The sequence below is a fragment of the Eimeria tenella genome, genomic scaffold, assembly GCF_000499545.2.
Source record: "Eimeria tenella Houghton genomic scaffold, Eth_scaff58, whole genome shotgun sequence".
In the NCBI taxonomy this organism is placed as follows: Eukaryota; Apicomplexa; class Conoidasida; order Eucoccidiorida; family Eimeriidae; genus Eimeria; species Eimeria tenella.
In genome coordinates, this window is record NW_013543418.1 from 45,027 (window position 1) to 62,724 (window position 17,698).

Here is a 17,698-nt window from a genome sequence, read left to right on the forward strand (position 1 = left end):
TCCACCAATGCTTTTGGTCAGCACTGCAAATGTGGTCTAAGTCCGTACAGCCTGAGAAGTCCGGACTCAGCCACAGATGCTATGCTTAGCAGACTGTTGCCCCTTCCTTCCAGCCCATAAAAGAATTTTCTACGCACGCCGTATGCTTACACTCTGCACCAGTCTCTCCATACACACACACACTTTTTACATTCTATTATTGTTATTGCTTAGTACGGTTTACTAGGTTAAAAATGTGATGGTTTGTAAACTAAAAATGCAATGAAAAAATAAAAGCTTCAAAAGGGAAGAGATTAGGAGCAAAATGCTCATCGAATCGCGGTTTAGCTGGTTCTCCTCCAAATGCGTTAAGGCGCAGCTGTTAAGGGTCTTTCGGCAGTGTGGCACAGCATTGCTGTTGTCTGATGGCAGAAAGCACACTGAGGCTATGAACAGACGTACAAGCTGCTCAAAAGCACTTGGCTTTAGCATACCTGCGAATGAGCTATCGCTGAAGTTCCAGCCGTCTTCACCCCCAACACCGACCGCCATTGTCGTGGCCCTACAGGGCTTCATTACCGATGCGATGTGCATGTAGTGCAATAGATCTCTTCGTTCACGATGTGCCTACCAAAGAGAAATGAGAAACTCGCATGACTCGAAACATACAAACTGAAACACACGAATGCAAGCTTTTGAAGCCTAAAGAACTCTTCCCGCGAATCAACATTTTACAAGATACACACCCAAAGAGGCGCAAGCGTTCTATTCAAAGCAAAAAGGATTTTAGACGCACTCCCTACAATTTGTAGAAGTCATGATCCATCGTTCAAGTCCGACACCACCACTTCCATCAACTCCACCAGACAATGTGAATGGTTTAGCTCTGTATGCATGAAAGGTCTCTCATCCCTAACGCACAAGCTGCTCAATGTAGTGCGAGCGAGGTTACTAACACATGCAAAGCATGCTACATGCAAAATGGATATCCGTAAGAAGGTACCAGGTCTGTGAGCGTGCTAGCTTTGAGGTATCGAACTCACGGCCTGGTCAGTATTTCGCCACCCTCTCGCACAGTTAATGTTCCTCCTATGTTCTGAACGCTCGCTAGTGCTTGAAGAACCAGCATGTCTTGTGAGTGAGCCCGACTAACTTTCTGTTTCATCCACGACAACTCCATGCTACCATCCTGCGTAACTTGACTCATTTTCACATACATTTTTTGCATCGAAGAAGTTGTCTCCTGGAACCAAAAATCCTTCCCGTGGAAAATCCTCGACGTACCCCCTTAGCCACACATGTAGGTTAAGCCCACTGTCAAAGCCGTTTCGTCGCTGCACTATTTTTCCCTTCGCCAAGTACAAGCCGGCACAGGCAACTCTGGCATTTGTTTATTCTCTACGCACGAGCTGCACGGTGCAACAATGACTCACGGGACGCTGACACGCATGAACCCAAATCAGGCAAGTGCACGTAGCCATATCATTGAGTGCCAGTATGCCTAAGTGCACAAATATGGTGCCGAGTCGCACTACCTGTATTAAGCGACGTCCATTAGAGCGCGATCATTGCTTCCTCACGCTGGCGCAGATCCCCTAAACCAAATAACTAGCCAGTGCTTGGGCTCTGGACTTACACTCTATCGCCCAGACCACCCATTCACATTGTTCTGTGTAAAATAACCTTTTTGCACGCACTTGAGCAGGCAATCTGAGTAGAAAATCTGTCCTTCCAAGGAGGACAAAAGCCTCACGGTCTGAGCCACATGCGGTGACGATTGTGGACACTATACTCTTGTGCTATGATACGGAAAACGCAATCCTCCCACAACGCCAACGCACGTGGCGCATTTCGTCAAGATGCCCGGTAACGAAGATGTAACAAGCTAGAAGCGTAACAGTCACCCCATCACACTCAAAAGCTTTTTCCTCGGCCTTCCAGTCTGGAGCTTAACGCTTACTCAATCTCAACCAAACTTTAAGAACGCACGAGCTAGTCATTTGTCCTCAGCTGAATAGACCGTGTCCCCTTGAGCTTTTCAGAAGCAAACTCGAAGCTTCTAATGACAAGATCGCTTTCACCTTTTTTTGTCTCTGAATGGAGAATGAAATTTAACACCTCTTGCCACAGCTGCATACGCCAAACCATTCTCATGAACGGCCTCTGATCTGGTATCATGCAATTAATGAACTGGTGCTCCTTTCCAGCTTTGCAAACCAACCTCCCCTCCAGTATTACAAACCAGCCTTCTTTCCAGCTTTCCAAACCAATCTCCTTTCCAGCTTTACAAACCAATCAAGCTTCATCAATTTCTTTTCTGCTCTAAAGAAAGGCGCTACCAATTAGTGCCACCACAGTGGCTACTGTGCAAGTGGCCCGTAGCGTGACAGCCGCCAATTTAACGTTGCTGGACCAGCAATTCGTGGCCCCTCTATCATGCCAGACCCACTGACTATCCCGATGAGACGACTTATTCTACCTGTGCTGCGCACTTAACCGCCACGTAGCTTCAAGAACGCCATGCAACCCAAGCTTGTCTCTTTGGCGCAGTACAGAACACAATTCCATTATGCCATATGCCGTATCTGCATTCGCTGTACCCCGTTGCAACGTTGATCCTCGATCCACATTTTTAGTCCGTCCAGCATATGCAATGTAGCAGCATCAACGTGCGCCACAGGTGTGGCCTCAGAGCCCGTTAGAGCTAAATCCAAGGCACATTTTCGCCCATAGCTCATCTTGCTCATTTTCTATTCAAAACCAAAACCAGCCTGCCACACACAGCTCAAAGGCGGAAAATGAAGACTTCCGGCATGCACCATAAGCAACAGGCGTTACAGTACAAAACTCGCATGAAGCGCTCGCCATTCCTGCACTTGGCAGACCGTCTTGGCTTGACATGCCTCTACTCGGCTGGTCACATTTAGAACTAGGATGTGATTATTACTTTTTAAAGACCCTATTACTACTTGCGTGTTCCCCAATATGAGCACGTGAGCAACGCATCGCATTTGCGGTCTAGAAAAAAAGGCTCACAGGCTTTCAACAAGTTTGGCCAATTCTCTCGCAGTAACCGCTCGGCCCATTGAGCGGCGCAAAAGCGTTGACGTGTCGTCCTGAGGCCTTACTAGGCCGGTAAGCGCCATACACACGCTTGCAACAGTGCTCATCAGGCAGATGCCCCAAGATATAAAAAGCTGAAAGCCTGGCAGTCATCCCAGCATACTCAAAAGCTTCTTCCACAGCTCTGACCTTGGAGTTGAACGCTTGCTCAGTCTCAATCAAGCTTTGAAAAAAAATTAATGACGAAGAACACACGAGCTAGATGTCCGTTATTAATTTTGTCCTCAACTGAATAGACTCTCATGTTCCCATGAACTTTATTACGAGCAAGTAAGCGTTGAAGGTCTGGGAGTCAAATTAGAAGCTTCTACCTACAAAAGCACTTTCACCGTTTCTCTCTCCACATAGAGAACGAGCACTTCATCTCTTGCCACCGCTACACAGGCCAAACCATTCTCATGAAGGCACCCTGATCCAGTATCTCGCATTAATGTACTGGTGCTCCTTTCCAGATTTACAAACCAACCAGGCTTCATCAATTTTCCCTTTCCGCGCTACATAAAGGGGCTGCCAATTAGTGCTGTCACAGTGGCTACTGCGCAAGTGGCTTATAGAGTTACATACGCCACTTTAACGTTGTTGGACCAGCAATTAGTGGCCCCTTAATCATGCCAGACCCACTGACTATATCGAAAAGAAATAAGTTTGCTGTTCTGAGCACGTCCCAAACATGTCTCTTCGGCATACTATGCAACACGATTCCATTATGCCATATGTCCTACCTGCATCCGTTTTACCCCGTTGCAACGTTAGTCCACGACCACATTTCCGCTTAGAACCCATCTTGCTCATTTTCTATTCAAAACCAAAACCAGCCTGCCACACTCAAATTCGGAAAATGCAGTTGAAAACGTCCGGAATACACCACAGGCAGCAGGCGTTACACTACAAAACTCGCATGAAGCGCTCGCCACTCCGGCACTTGACAAACCATCTAGGCTTGATATTCCGTCTCTTTCGCTTAACATATTTAGAACTAGGATGTTCTTATTAGTTTTTAAAGACCCGATTACTACTTTCCGCTTCCCTAGTATGAGCATGTGAACACCGCATCGCACTTGTGGTCTACAAAAAAAGACTCACAGGCTTTCAATAAGTTGGGCCAATTCTATCGCAGTAACCGCTCGCGCTACTGAGCAGCGCAAAAGCATTGACGTGTTCTCCTGACCTCCTATACAGGCTGGTAAGCGCCATGCACATACTTAAAGCAGTGCTCAGGTTCCTGCCACTAGCCAATGTAGGCAAATATTCAGAATTGTAATGCTGCACTCCCACAAGCACGCAAAATGCAAGCAGGCCTTCTTTCACTGTCATGCCGTTTTGGTGCCCATGGTGTTCAAAATATAAGCCCTCACAACTCAGCCACTGCCCTGTGCTGCCCTAGATAGAACAATTCACTTTTCTCGAAATCGGCATGATGAAATCGCATCCATTGTAGTCGTAAGCGCACAAACTAAGCAAAGCAAGAATGTCCAACTGTGCAAGTAGGCGTTGACCAAACAGTATTTTGTGGCATGAGACAGGCAAAGCCAACAACTCAGATTTTCGCCCACCTGCCAGTCCCTTTGCAGTGTCATCTTTGGTGCTTCCGGGCGCACTATATAATGGTCGGCACGAGAACAAAAACGCACCATCTGAATAAGAGCAAATATATCCCCGAGAAAGTACTGCTGGACATCGCCTGCCGATTCGCATTGCGTGTTTTTGCTTACGCAGAAGTATGAGTTCAAGCCGCAAGCTGTGTGAATCGTTCTCATTACCTCCGTCAGACCCCATAAAAAGCAACGAGCAGTTGGTTTCTTTGGGCATTCCAAAATGCTCTCTGAATACAATCTCACGCTCTAAATTAACAAACCCCTTCAACAGCAATTAACGTTCCTCCGTTGCGCTGCGCCGTCAAAAACACGCTTCACGCTGGAACTAACAACTGTTACGTTGAACACTGCCAAGCAACATCGACGCACCCACTGAGAGAAAAAATCCTTTCTAGCACAGCCATGGCCTGTGTTCCACTTGATAAATCGAATTTAACCCGCTTGTTTGATACAGAGGTCCGCCAGGACAAACTCAAGCCCGACGCACAATCTGGCTCAGAACCCCCAGGAATGATCACGTGAAGGCAATGATGCTCAGAAAAGCCTGCCAAATGCGTTCAGCCGTTCAGTGTGGAAGGGGATATGTGCGGAGGGTCAAAGATACCAAACGCACGTGCTTAACGACATCAATCCTAGTCAAGAAAAAAACGCCTTCGCGGTGTTCCGAACCACTTTCACTGAGCCGCCTAAACGACGATATGCCGTCTGACAGATACGTACATCCTTAAAAATTTGCGCCATTTGTAACGTAGACAGTTCTTAATGCTTGCCAAAGCTTCTCAGCCGAGGAAAGTAAGATATCACCTTTCTCGTCTGACTGAAATATATTTAGCGACACCCACTGCCTGCATCTCGCAAGTGTGCTTCCAACAAAAGCAATGCATTATTACCCAGGCCCACGACAAAGCACTGAGTACACGCCATTACAATCATGAATTGTTACGCACCAGCTGGTTCAAGCCATCAGGTCCCACAACCTTATTCACGCTGCAAAAACAAGCCTTCTGTCACTGCATGGGGCGTTTCTCTTGGATGCCAGTATAAAGGAGTAACACGGGTGCATGCAAGCTTACTCTCTTCATAATTCATATATGCTTCAGTCACCGCTGTTATGCGGGCTTGCCTTAGGTGCAGTCAGCAACCAGATAAGAACACCAGTAGTGGCTTTCAGCGGTTCACCTACGCCAAGCATCCTCTTTCTTCGTTCGACTCACCAACTGTTTCATGAGTACAACTAGCAATTCAGACAGCCCAGTTACAAGTCAGGGTCTTGCGAATTCGGTTGAAAGGCAAAACATTGTTGAAGCTGTCTGGCAAAACGCATCTGCCACGAGCATAATTTGAGTACAAGCCCACTGTCTGTCACAAAGCAGCTCAGCTGTACACCTCCGCATATTCCATTCAGCTATGCTAATGGTGGCGTTGCCTTGTTGCGTACGCTGCGGTGTAATGTCAAAAAACTACGGTAGTTCCTTTCAAACACGTATCGCGGAGATGCCGAAACGTGCAATGCAATCAGTCCCCAGAACTTACCGCCTACGCAGTGTAATTCACGAGATTCTTTGAGTATCTGAGTATTCTTTGAGTATCTGAGTACCATACACCCGTATCTATGAATATTTGCTGACTTCTTATACAAAGCTCCCGGATTTTTATGCTTTATTGTTCTCATTAGGTCTCCCTGGAAGAGCAATTTGCCTTATTCGTTTCTGGAACAAAACAAGAAATAGTCTTTGGGAAGATGTGGGCACTTGATACGGACAAGTACAAGGCAAATCAAGAACTCATAGTAACGGGCAAGGACAAAATAATCTATTAACACAGGGCTACTCAGTACCCAAACGCATGCAGTGTAGTACCAGCATGTGCTGGAAAGTGTGCAATTCTTTTCCTTGAGCGTACTTCCTGTTTTAACAAAAACATGCGCCTGTAGTCAAGGTGAAAGAAACCACCAAACTGTCATGCCAGTATCTGTTAGATAAGCATCCATGTAGCATCTAGGTGCTTCGTCGGCTAGCTGTTGATCGAGCTCACGTGCTATAGCATATGAGTGTAGCTCGCGCTCCTTTTGTTGACGTCAAAGCTGACTGCACCCAGAAACTGGAGAACAGGAGGGTCACCTTCGCATCAATCCACCATCCAAACAAGCCTGGTGCACTCAACATATTAAGCAACAAATAGCTCATGCCGCACCAAGACTCAAGGTGCATTAGACGTGAACACGCATCTACGGGAGTGGTCAAGGGCCTGCTCTGCTGGCTGTTCGCGAATTGTCTTGTGAACGAAATTGTTCCATCGCCACCACGCAATGCATCAAATGGCACACGTACTGACTGTCCCACACGAAATAAGTTCCCCCAGTTGCTCTTCATGGTTCACGTCTGAAAAGCACGTACTGTGTATACTGCAGGAAGTTAGTAACTTAAGAGCAGGCCCTATTAGCTTATATTCGGAAACGCACTCTCTATAATGGAGGAATGCCTCATGTCAACGCAACACTGGTTATTAGCTCACTCCATCCTAGAGAGAAAACAGTGCAGAGGCAATCGCCGTGCAACGCGTAGAAACATCGTTTACTCATGGGCTACTTCGGCCGAGAAAATTTGCCGTCAATATCCGCAGGCAACGGAATAAAGCCCCCTGAACGGCCTCCGGCCAGCAAGTGTCGCATACCATAGTCTAAACTTGTGCTGTTGGCCAGCATGAATGCTATTCTTCGATTTAGACCTTGCGGAAACGAACTTCCTACGGCATCAAAATTTACCGCTTTATGCAGCTTTGCCTCAGCCACCACACGCTGGCACTGTGCAGTTTCATGTTCTGCCGTTTTAGGTAGCAGCATGCTTATGGCTGAATCTGACCTCTTAAATCTGTTAGTGGGAGCCTGCGCACTGTCTAAGAAATGCAGTATGTTCTTGCAATGCAGCGAAAAGAAATGCGCAGTTCCCTTTTCGAGGCGTTAGCGGGTTGAAGCATGCACGACTAAAAGGAGCAAAGCCTCTCTAATGTCGCCTCATTCGTGATACGAAAGTGCAAACTTATGTCACATGGAGAGTTTGGTCATCTTGCAGCTAGTAGCTTCTCCACGCTGCCTGTGCTTCGAAGCCCTCCAACATTACGAAACAGAGTATCACCTGCCAACGCGCTGTTCATCGCTGCACATTGTAGCATCACCTGCCGATTGAAGAGAACCAAATTGCGCACTGCCTATCGTCAAAAATGTCATCCCGTAAAACGCCTTGGTTCAAAGCCTTGATGGGGTTCAGTAGATGCTGAGGAGATCGTCAGCGCAAAACCTAGCTAGCTCGCTTCACCTACTGTCTGTTCGGTAACCCGTGCAACGTGGATTCATTCCTTAAACGCAGGTTTGAAGCGACGCTGCCCAGACAGGTTTTCGTAAGACTCACAATCTATACCATAGCGAACCAATAACACCGAAGCGTCACAAGTGGTCAAGACGCATGCCAGGCGAAACGGGGACGCTGGAGAGATAATACTAACACAAGCGGCTATAGCATAGCGCTGCCAAGCCATTAGTGGCTAAGTACTGGCAGCTAACTCCCAAGAAAAAAGCACCGCCAGCGAGCTGATGGGTATTTTGGGACTCTTCCATCAAAAGCAACGATTCATTAACATATTTGGCCACTAAACGGCCCGTGCGAACGTACATACTAAACTCATTAAGCACGGTGACTTCTCGCGAAGCATTGAGCATGCTAAGAGTTCCTCTCATGTATTCAATGGTGCCTCGGCGAAACATTCTCTGTCGTCAAAATGCCATGTTGCTACACGCACATCCTGCGCCATCAACTTGCACACTATCAGTGCACAATCGTAACTCGGCAAAAAACTCCGTCCCTAAAACGCGATCCTGTCAATGTCTTGTAGGACAACAACAACGTAGGACAACGAGTTACAGGAAACGCACTCGCTAAGCCACGCCAATATCCATCACTAGTAAACCGCAGACTATGCGGCGGGTAATTTATGAGCTCGTCGCCTAACCATGGCAAGTGAATGCCAAGAACACCTAGTAGACACGCAATATGCCGGCGCGGCAAACATACGAACTGCATCAGGAATATGCTCTCTTCTGTGGAATAATCGATCGCACTTTTGGCCAACATTTCAACAGAGATTACCTAGTAAAGCCCCAACGCTAAACCGTAAACCCTAAGCCCTAGGCCCTGAAACCTAAACCCTCGTACCCGGTATGGCCAACTGAGCGCCAAAAGCCTCAGGGGCCTCAGTAGGGGACGGCCCTAGGAGTCAGTGACGCAACGTGGCACTTGCTCTACTCATCAAGTGTCCAAGCATACTGCCTGTGTCGAGCAACATTAACACTTTCTAGCGGCTCCACATTTCCATCATTACAGCCGAAATAACAACGGTTCTCACTATCGCACCCTGAGTTGATAGACCTCGCAATGAATTCGAGCTTCTTAAACGTTCAAAGCACCTAACACTGAAAATATACACACTTGCTGTTTTAACAGGGATCCGATTTGCCTCTGTGGCATTTTGCTTTCACTTTGCGGCCCGTAGAGATGCTTTTGCCGACAATTAACATACCACCTGGTCATTCCACGTAGTCCTACACTGCGGTTCGGATACATAAAAGTTTGTCCTGTTCTATCAGCAATCATCTATTGTGGCAGCAGCAGCAACAGTATAGATAGCGCCTTAGACTGCCGCTGCAGTGTCGGCCCTGTACTCACACAGCCCACCAACTCACTGCCTAGGAAATCAAAGGCAAAGAAAACAGGAAAAGCTGTAAAAACTGGCAAACCGTTACATGTCAAACTCCCTGCACGACATACCGCATTTGATCATGGACATTTCTTGCGCACTTCCTGGTCCATGTATGTCAACCCCACCGCAGCAGAAACTCAGATATGCTTAGCTCCACAATAACGCTTCTGTTACAATGAGCTGAGCTACATACAAGCAAAACTGCTGCTCAGAAACAGCCGGTAGGCGACCCACCTCCTGGCACATCGGAATGGCGATCCGAAGATTAGAAGAAACTGTCCAGTCCCCACAAGGCACTTCATTTACAAGCAATATTAAAGCACGAAATCCAACATACCCTCTGTTTCAATTCCACCTCGAGTTCCTTTGTTTTCTCCTCGATACCTCTGTGGAGAAGAACCCCAAAGCAGAAACCACTATTTCTGTTTTACAGCAGCTTACTTATTCCAGCCAGCATACGCCCGTTTCGCTCGGCAAGAGCGCAGACGCACCGCCTAGAGCATGTTCGTGACCAAGTCAGTTGAGTGCAGATGGGACCAAAGTTTCTAAGCCCAGGTTCCATGAGCACAGCAACGCCACAAGCAGTAAAGTAAGCTCAAAGGGAAACGCTGTGCTGTCGGTTTTTCGCCTAACATACCCTCTGCTCAAAGTGCGTTAGGCTTGTGCTCCTCCTACCACACGTTCCATGAGTTCAACAATTAGTGATTAGACAACCTGGCTGCTTGTGCTTTCCGAAGTGGCAGTGCTGGACCATTCGCATCCTGCATAGTTGTGCACGGCTTTGCCTGCATTTTGCGAATAGGTGTGCGGCGTCGTTCCCAACGCACTTGCTAGAAGAAACAACAGTTCACGACTCGGCATGGAACTCGGTTATTATAAGCTCCCAGAGATCCGTCCTACGCAGGCACCTGGACAACAGAGATAGCCACATCGCGGCATGAACGCACTGCCTGCAGCATGCGAATAGATCAGAGAAACGCAGCTATGCAAGTAGTTGTTTGTGAAGATCTGGACCGGTGGACGCATGCTTATCGCGCACGCAGACAATAAAGTTGCAATTTTCAACTTAGATCATCAAAGAAGCACCCTGTTGCAGCTGCTTCCTTCCACTGTCTGTCTTACAACGAACCAGAGCAATTACATGCTGGGCCGGCACACTCTACTGGCGCACTTCCTACAACACCATGGATCGGCGCTTTTCCCTGTGGATAACACCAGACTAATGACCGCTTGTACAGTCGCGAGTACCAATGTACCCAACACTACCCTTCACTTAACTGGCGGCCCGCCCCACTGGTACGAGGAGCGCGCGGTCCCACCGCCGCCTTGTCCCATCAATTCGGCAGCCTGCAGTACCTTTCCAACTTAAGAAATTGAAGAGGCATCCGATTACAATTGTTTTCTTAACTCAGCTGTGTCACGAAAAACTACATCAATTTGATGATGGGCTGGCAAATTCTGTAGACGCACTTCCTATACCGGCAGTGCCATCTCCGCCACAGTGCCGCACGTTGTGCTCCTACTCTGTACGCACCATCCTAAACCCTGCAACACGTAAAGCGGAAAATTGGCCCGTACATTCACTATGTAAAAACCCCGAGTTCATGACCGCTTACGCAGTCCTCTAAGGGCCGACGAGTGCAAAAACACACGCGCATCTTTCGCTTTGCTGACAACTGCCCAATTGTTTTTGTCCGTGAGCTTGGTAGTGCCTTCAATTAAAGCACTGACGGATTGCGGACAGCTAGAATGGCCCAAATTTCAGGAAAGAAGGGGACTGCTGCGCACATTCTAGGTCATGCATATTCTTCTCAGCAAGTGGAGTGCCACTCCCGCCCATGGACATCACTGTACCAACCAGGCCAGCTTGACTGAGCCGCGCATACTAAAAGCAAACACGAACCGCTTTCAGATATACTTCGTCGCAAAACTGCAGTATTAACGCACTGACTGACGCAACGAATGACAGCAAGCCAGCAATCACCACTCCACGACGTCGTCAGCCCACCAAATCCTTCAACACTGCTAACCACTGTTACGTGCGGCAACAAGCTGTGCATCCGAAACCCCATGAGAAGTAACCGGAAGCCAGCGCTCATAGCTGATATCTCAGATGAGCGCCACCTCTCGTTGAAGTGCTGCACGGCCTCATCCCGCGCAATCACAAACGCCACCCTCTAAAGATCCACCGACTCTTCAAACCAGAGCCACGGATGGACGCACTACCTGGGGCACAACGAACGTGTCTGACACGCACTACATCGCTGTCACAGCGGCAATAGATCGTTCTACAAAGGAAAAAACCGATGTACGCATGATGCAATCAGCTGCGGCATTTTATCCTTGACTTCACTGTGCAACTGGAGCTTGCGCAACACAGCGGTCCACGCATTCACGTTAGCGCGTAGCAGCTGTGTGTAGCTTCCACACGTCTTGTCCCCACCAAAACCATGTTGTGAAACTCATCCGACTCCAACCTCAACGAGTCACTCGTAAGGAAACAATCCATTCGCCTGCAATTTGGAAACCATGATCAAGAGATTCCTGTCGCAAAGGCGAATGTCGTGAAGCGGGAAAAGCGCATTTCATTCAGCTCCCGCATGCAACTCAGCCGCAGCGTGCACATTTTGTAGCCTTCTATTCACCACACCCCACCGTCTAACAGAACAAGCATCAAGCCTGCAGATTCATACCGCGAAAGAACCAGAGTACTATGATTTGCACGAAACATTCGGCACCACTAAACGAGGCGTACTCCCTGCAACTACAGAGAAGCTGTGCTAGTCTTGTCATGGACCCCTGAAGCTTCTCGCGAAGCAAGCAAGCCGCTCTCGTTCTTTTGAAGACACAATTCTGAGATCGCAGTTGGAAACACACTCCCTCAGCCTGGAAGAAATGAATGAACGCGGAAGACCGGCTTCACACAGAGGCACAGAGCACTGATGCCCCGTTGCCAAAGTAACTAGCACGAGGCACGAGAAAATGCGGAAAAGAAGCGAACGCGCATAGCATTAACAACATGAAGCGAACGCGCATAGCATTAACAACATAAAACAATTAACGGCGTCCCTGTAGCAACGAACATCTCACGCGAATCTTGCCATAGCACTCTAAAACTTTTGGGCAGGTAAGCGAACCGATCTCACTCCTACGGAAAGAGACAAATCTGAGCCTGCAGTACAGAACTCAATTCTCCCGACTGGGAAGAACAAATGAAGGCAGAGAACTGTCATCACGCGAAGACACGCAAAACGTGTGGAAAGAGTACAGAAAACGCCATGCTGTCGTCGGTGCAACTAAAGCCGCACACGGCCAACAATCTAAACGAACGGACATTCCTCCAACAATCTACACGAATGGACATGCTCCCAACAATCACGCACACCTCATGCAAAACTCACCACAATACCCTGCAGCATTTAGGAAGGTATGCAGGCCGTTCTCGCTCCTCTGGAAACACACGAATCTGGGCCTGCAGTGCAAAACTCACTCCCTCAACCTGGCAAAAGCAAGCGCAAGCGGCAAACCGGCTTCACGCGGAGACACAGAGCACACCTGGGAGTATCCGCAACAAAAGCCTTGCGCCGCGCCTCGTGATTGGACGACCACAGAACTGTCCAGTCGACAAAGCGAGCCACGTCAGGCCCATGAAGCAAACAACCAAGAAGATGAAAACCAAATGACCGCGGCGTCAACAATCTAAACGAATGGACATGCCCCCAACAATCACGCACGCCTCATGCAAAACTCGCCACAATACCCTAGCATTTGGGAAGGTATGCAGGCCGCTCTCGCTCCTCTGGAAACACACGAATCTGAGCATGCAGTGCAAAACTCACCTCCTCAGCCTGGCAAAAGCACGTGCAAGCGGCAAACCGGCTTCATGCGGAGACTCAGAACACACCTGGGAGTATCCGCAACAAAAGCCTTGCGCCGCGCCTCGTAATTGGACGACCACAGAACTGTCCAGTCGATAAAGCGAGCCACGCCAGGCCCATGAAGCAAACAACCAAGAAGATGAAAACCAAATGACCGCGGCGTCAACAATCTAAACGAATGGACATGCCCCCAACAATCACGCACGCCTCATGCAAAACTCGCCACAATACCCTAGAGCATTTGGGAAGGTATGCAGGCCGCTCTCGCTTCTCTGGAAACACACGAATCTGAGCCTGCAATGCAAAACTCACCACCTCAACGTAGCAAAAGCAAGTGCAAGCGGCAAACCGGCTTCACGCGGAGACACAGAACACACCTGGGAGTATCCGCAAGAAAAGCCTTCCGCCGCGCCTCGTAATTGGACGACCACAGAACTGTCCAGTCGATAAAGCGAGCCACGCCAGGCCCATGAAGCAAACAACCAAGAAGATGAAAACCAAATGACCGCGGCGTCAACAATCTAAACGAATGGACATGCCCCCAACAATCACGCACGCCTCATGCAAAACTCGCCACAATACCCTAGCATTTGGGAAGGTATGCAGGCCGCTCTCGCTCCTCTGGAAACACACGAATCTGAGCATGCAGTGCAAAACTCACCTCCTCAGCCTGGCAAAAGCACGTGCAAGCGGCAAACCGGCTTCATGCGGAGACTCAGAACACACCTGGGAGTATCCGCAACAAAAGCCTTGCGCCGCGCCTCGTAATTGGACGACCACAGAACTGTCCAGTCGATAAAGCGAGCCACGCCAGGCCCATGAAGCAAACAACCAAGAAGATGAAAACCAAATGACCGCGGCGTCAACAATCTAAACGAATGGACATGCCCCCAACAATCACGCACGCCTCATGCAAAACTCGCCACAATACCCTAGAGCATTTGGGAAGGTATGCAGGCCGCTCTCGCTTCTCTGGAAACACACGAATCTGAGCCTGCAATGCAAAACTCACCACCTCAACGTAGCAAAAGCAAGTGCAAGCGGCAAACCGGCTTCACGCGGAGACACAGAACACACCTGGGAGTATCCGCAAGAAAAGCCTTCCGCCGCGCCTCGTAATTGGACGACCACAGAACTGTCCAGTCGATAAAGCGAGCCACGCCAGGCCCATGAAGCAAACAACCAAGAAGATGAAAACCAAATGACCGCGGCGTCAACAATCTAAACGAATGGACATGCCCCCAACAATCACGCACGCCTCATGCAAAACTCGCCACAATACCCTAGCATTTGGGAAGGTATGCAGGCCGCTCTCGCTTCTCTGGAAACACAGGAATCTGAGCCTGCAATGCAAAACTCACCACCTCAACGTAGCAAAAGCAAGTGCAAGCGGCAAACCGGCTTCACGCGGAGACACAGAACACACCTGGGAGTATCCGCAAGAAAAGCCTTCCGCCGCGCCTCGTAATTTGACGACAAAAGAACTGTCCAGTTGGTAAAGCAATTTACCCCAGGCCCAAGGCGCAAACAACCAAGAATACGGAAAGCTCCTATGGAAAGACACAAACCTGAGCCTACATTGTAAAACTCAACTCGTCAACCTGGCAAAAGCAAATGAAAGCAGCGAACCGGTCTCATGCGGAGACCAGCAAAACGTAGGGCGGCAGTCCCAAGAAAGGGAGTGTGCCGCATCACGTAATCACGCAACCGCAGTACTGTACTGATGACATGGCGAGTTACGCCCAACTCAAGGCGCAAGAGTATACGCGCGAAAACGATAAAGGCGCATGAAGTCGACAAGCTAAAGGAATAAGCGTACTCCCTATATTTACCCACCATTCATGCAAACCATGCTGCAATACGCATGAACTCTTAACATAAGAAGCTGAACGGAACACGGATACATGCTTGCAAAGCAAGATTCAATACTCAATTAGGGAGGCCCTTCACGTGCTCACTGTATGCTAAGCAGGGGCAGCATTGACAATACCCACTTGCTGCAAATACATCGAATTTATGGCCTCTACCTGACGAGCATTTGTCCTCGTCCCTCGCCACCCGACGCCTCATCCCCCTGTGTGTCCCCACTGGCGAGCTCGACCGTAGGCGAAGCCACTACTAGCCACTTTGTATCTACTTGTAGCAAACGAAAGCGTCGGGTTCGCAATCGGCAGCACAACGTAAGACCCAATAAGCTGCGGTCATTGGCGTCCATTCCCATTCGTTGGGCCGCCTGCCGGCGAACCTTATTCATCCCTGAATCGCTACGGCTTACTTCGCATGCACCTTCATCATCAGACGAAAGTCGGCGCAGGCGGGCTCCACGATGTTGGGAATTCTTTAGCACTATGAAGCAGTGCATAACAAGGAAGGCCACTGCAAGTGTGGCGGCTAGCGCAGACGTCGCCAGGAGCACTCGAGCACCCCTAGAGCGTCTACGTAAAATTGCTTCTTGTTTCTGCTGGCCCATAGGAACATCAACTGAAACCTGTGAGGCGGTTTGAGGCTCATATCCCAAGGAACCCAGCGCCGGCGTCGGGCCGCTCGCAGCTGCAGTCACAGCCGCAAGGCTGGCGAAAAAGACAAAGGAAGCGAGGGAACGAACCATTTTCGTCTGAAAACGTTAAACTTGCCGAAGTTTCAAAAATCAAGGAGAAAAACAATTCAAACGCTCTGAACCTCTCCAGTGCTGATTTGGAGACGCCGTCTGAGAGCCAGCCCCGGTCGGCTTCGTGTGCGCAGTGGACAAGAAGCATGGGGTTCTGGTTCTTTTTAGGGAAAAAATTGATGGGTTCGGACTTCGAATCAATGTTTCAAAAACCATTATAGAGTCAGCCATGGGCTTATTACAGCTACATCAGAAAATTCTCCATAATTCTCCCTTTTCTGAAGTTACTGCGGACTGTTACTGAATGCCTCCAAACTGGGCCAATCTCTGCTCCCTTGCCACATTTGCCAGTTGTAAGTGGAAGGAAAGAGCATTAGCTAGTTTCACTGTGCCATTTATTAACTTATTTTTTTTCTGTGGAAAATTTACCGCCTGACCGCTGCATCGCTTTGGTCTTCTCCCAGTGCGACTGTGGGGACACTGTGGCTCGCCACCTTGCAGGCACCACACTTACCCCTCCAGAGCCGCTCAGGGCTTTTCCCTTCTTATGCTGATATTTTCTGCTATTTTACATATACTTTTTAAGGGTCAAATGGGTTATTATACCATACTGCAGGAACGCACAGTTGTAGCTCACACTGACGCGAGCTGGGATTCCACGCTGCAACAACGGAGAACACTGCGTGGAGCACACGATAACGCAACACCGTAATAGGGCAAGTCATTTTCTGCACAAAGGCACGATATTGCGCTCCAATTATGAAAAAAATATTTGCTGCAACAGCCCAGCGCTCCTAGAAGAGGTGCACGGAGATGACTGCTGCACCTTCGCTTGCACTGATGTACTACACACCCTTGCGCATTTCAGCTGGTGTCACAGCCTCAGATTAAAAGGATTCTGGTCTGCTGAAAAGCAGAGCTCGCCTGATGCCTCAACATGGATAAAAAAGGTCATGTGCAAGTAGTGTTGGCTTCAGCTGATAATCCCTCAGCTGGTGCAGTTGTTCCTACCTTGTGGAGACTTTGCCAATTCTTCGTTAGTATTGAAATTTTCTTTGTAAAAGGCATACTGTGGTGGCAGTTCGAACCTATGTGAGGATGCTACCTCGGTATCCTCTCCCCTACAGTCTTAGGAAAGGTGGATGCCGAACAAGCACCCACAGCAAGTGCCCACGAGAAATCACACGATCAAGAAACTTCAGCATAATCAGTTGCCTTGAGAGGCTTGAAGGCTAAAACGCCAGCGATTGCAACAGCTTTTTGTTTCAAACAGCTCGTTTGAAACAATTGATAGGAGAGAGGCCAGTGTATTTGGCCTCATGCTCCCTTTGTAACGCCTGAGCTCTGCGGAGTTGGCACTCTCGACCTCAGGTTTGTCCTAAAACACCTAAACTGAGCAGAATGCCTCGATGGGAGAAGCTCGTAATTCTACAGAAGTGCCAGGCCCTCCTCCCAAGGTGTTACAGGTCACATGATCGGGGCCCATGAACAGTTAAACGTTCTGGTGGGGTAAAAGACTAATATTTGACTTAGTTATTTTTAATTTTTAACATTTCTTGTAAAGAAAAAGAAAAATTGATTGAGAAATCTATGAGTGGTGCAGCATGCTGTCGCAGCACTTGCCGCTGTACGCAAACAAATCAAAGATTTCCACTGGGAGAATCAATTTTCTTTCTCAGGCTGCGGTAGCGGACCAACCAGCTGTGCCAGACGCTCGTCAGTTGGATGATTCCGGTGTCGGATGTGGGAAAGTGATGGTTCTC

At 48.8% G+C, this 17,698-nt stretch overlaps 1 protein-coding gene across 1 annotated transcript; it reads right to left on the bottom strand.

Annotated features, from left to right (window-relative positions):
- Positions 1 to 15,350: 15,350 nt before the first annotated feature.
- ETH_00018625 (uncharacterized protein) lies at positions 15,351 to 15,935 on the bottom strand (the record flags this gene model as incomplete). Its single annotated transcript, XM_013377602.1, has 1 exon — positions 15,351 to 15,935. The coding sequence occupies one exon, from the start codon at positions 15,933 to 15,935 to the stop codon at positions 15,351 to 15,353; it is 585 nt and encodes a 194-aa protein (XP_013233056.1).
- Positions 15,936 to 17,698: the final 1,763 nt, after the last annotated feature.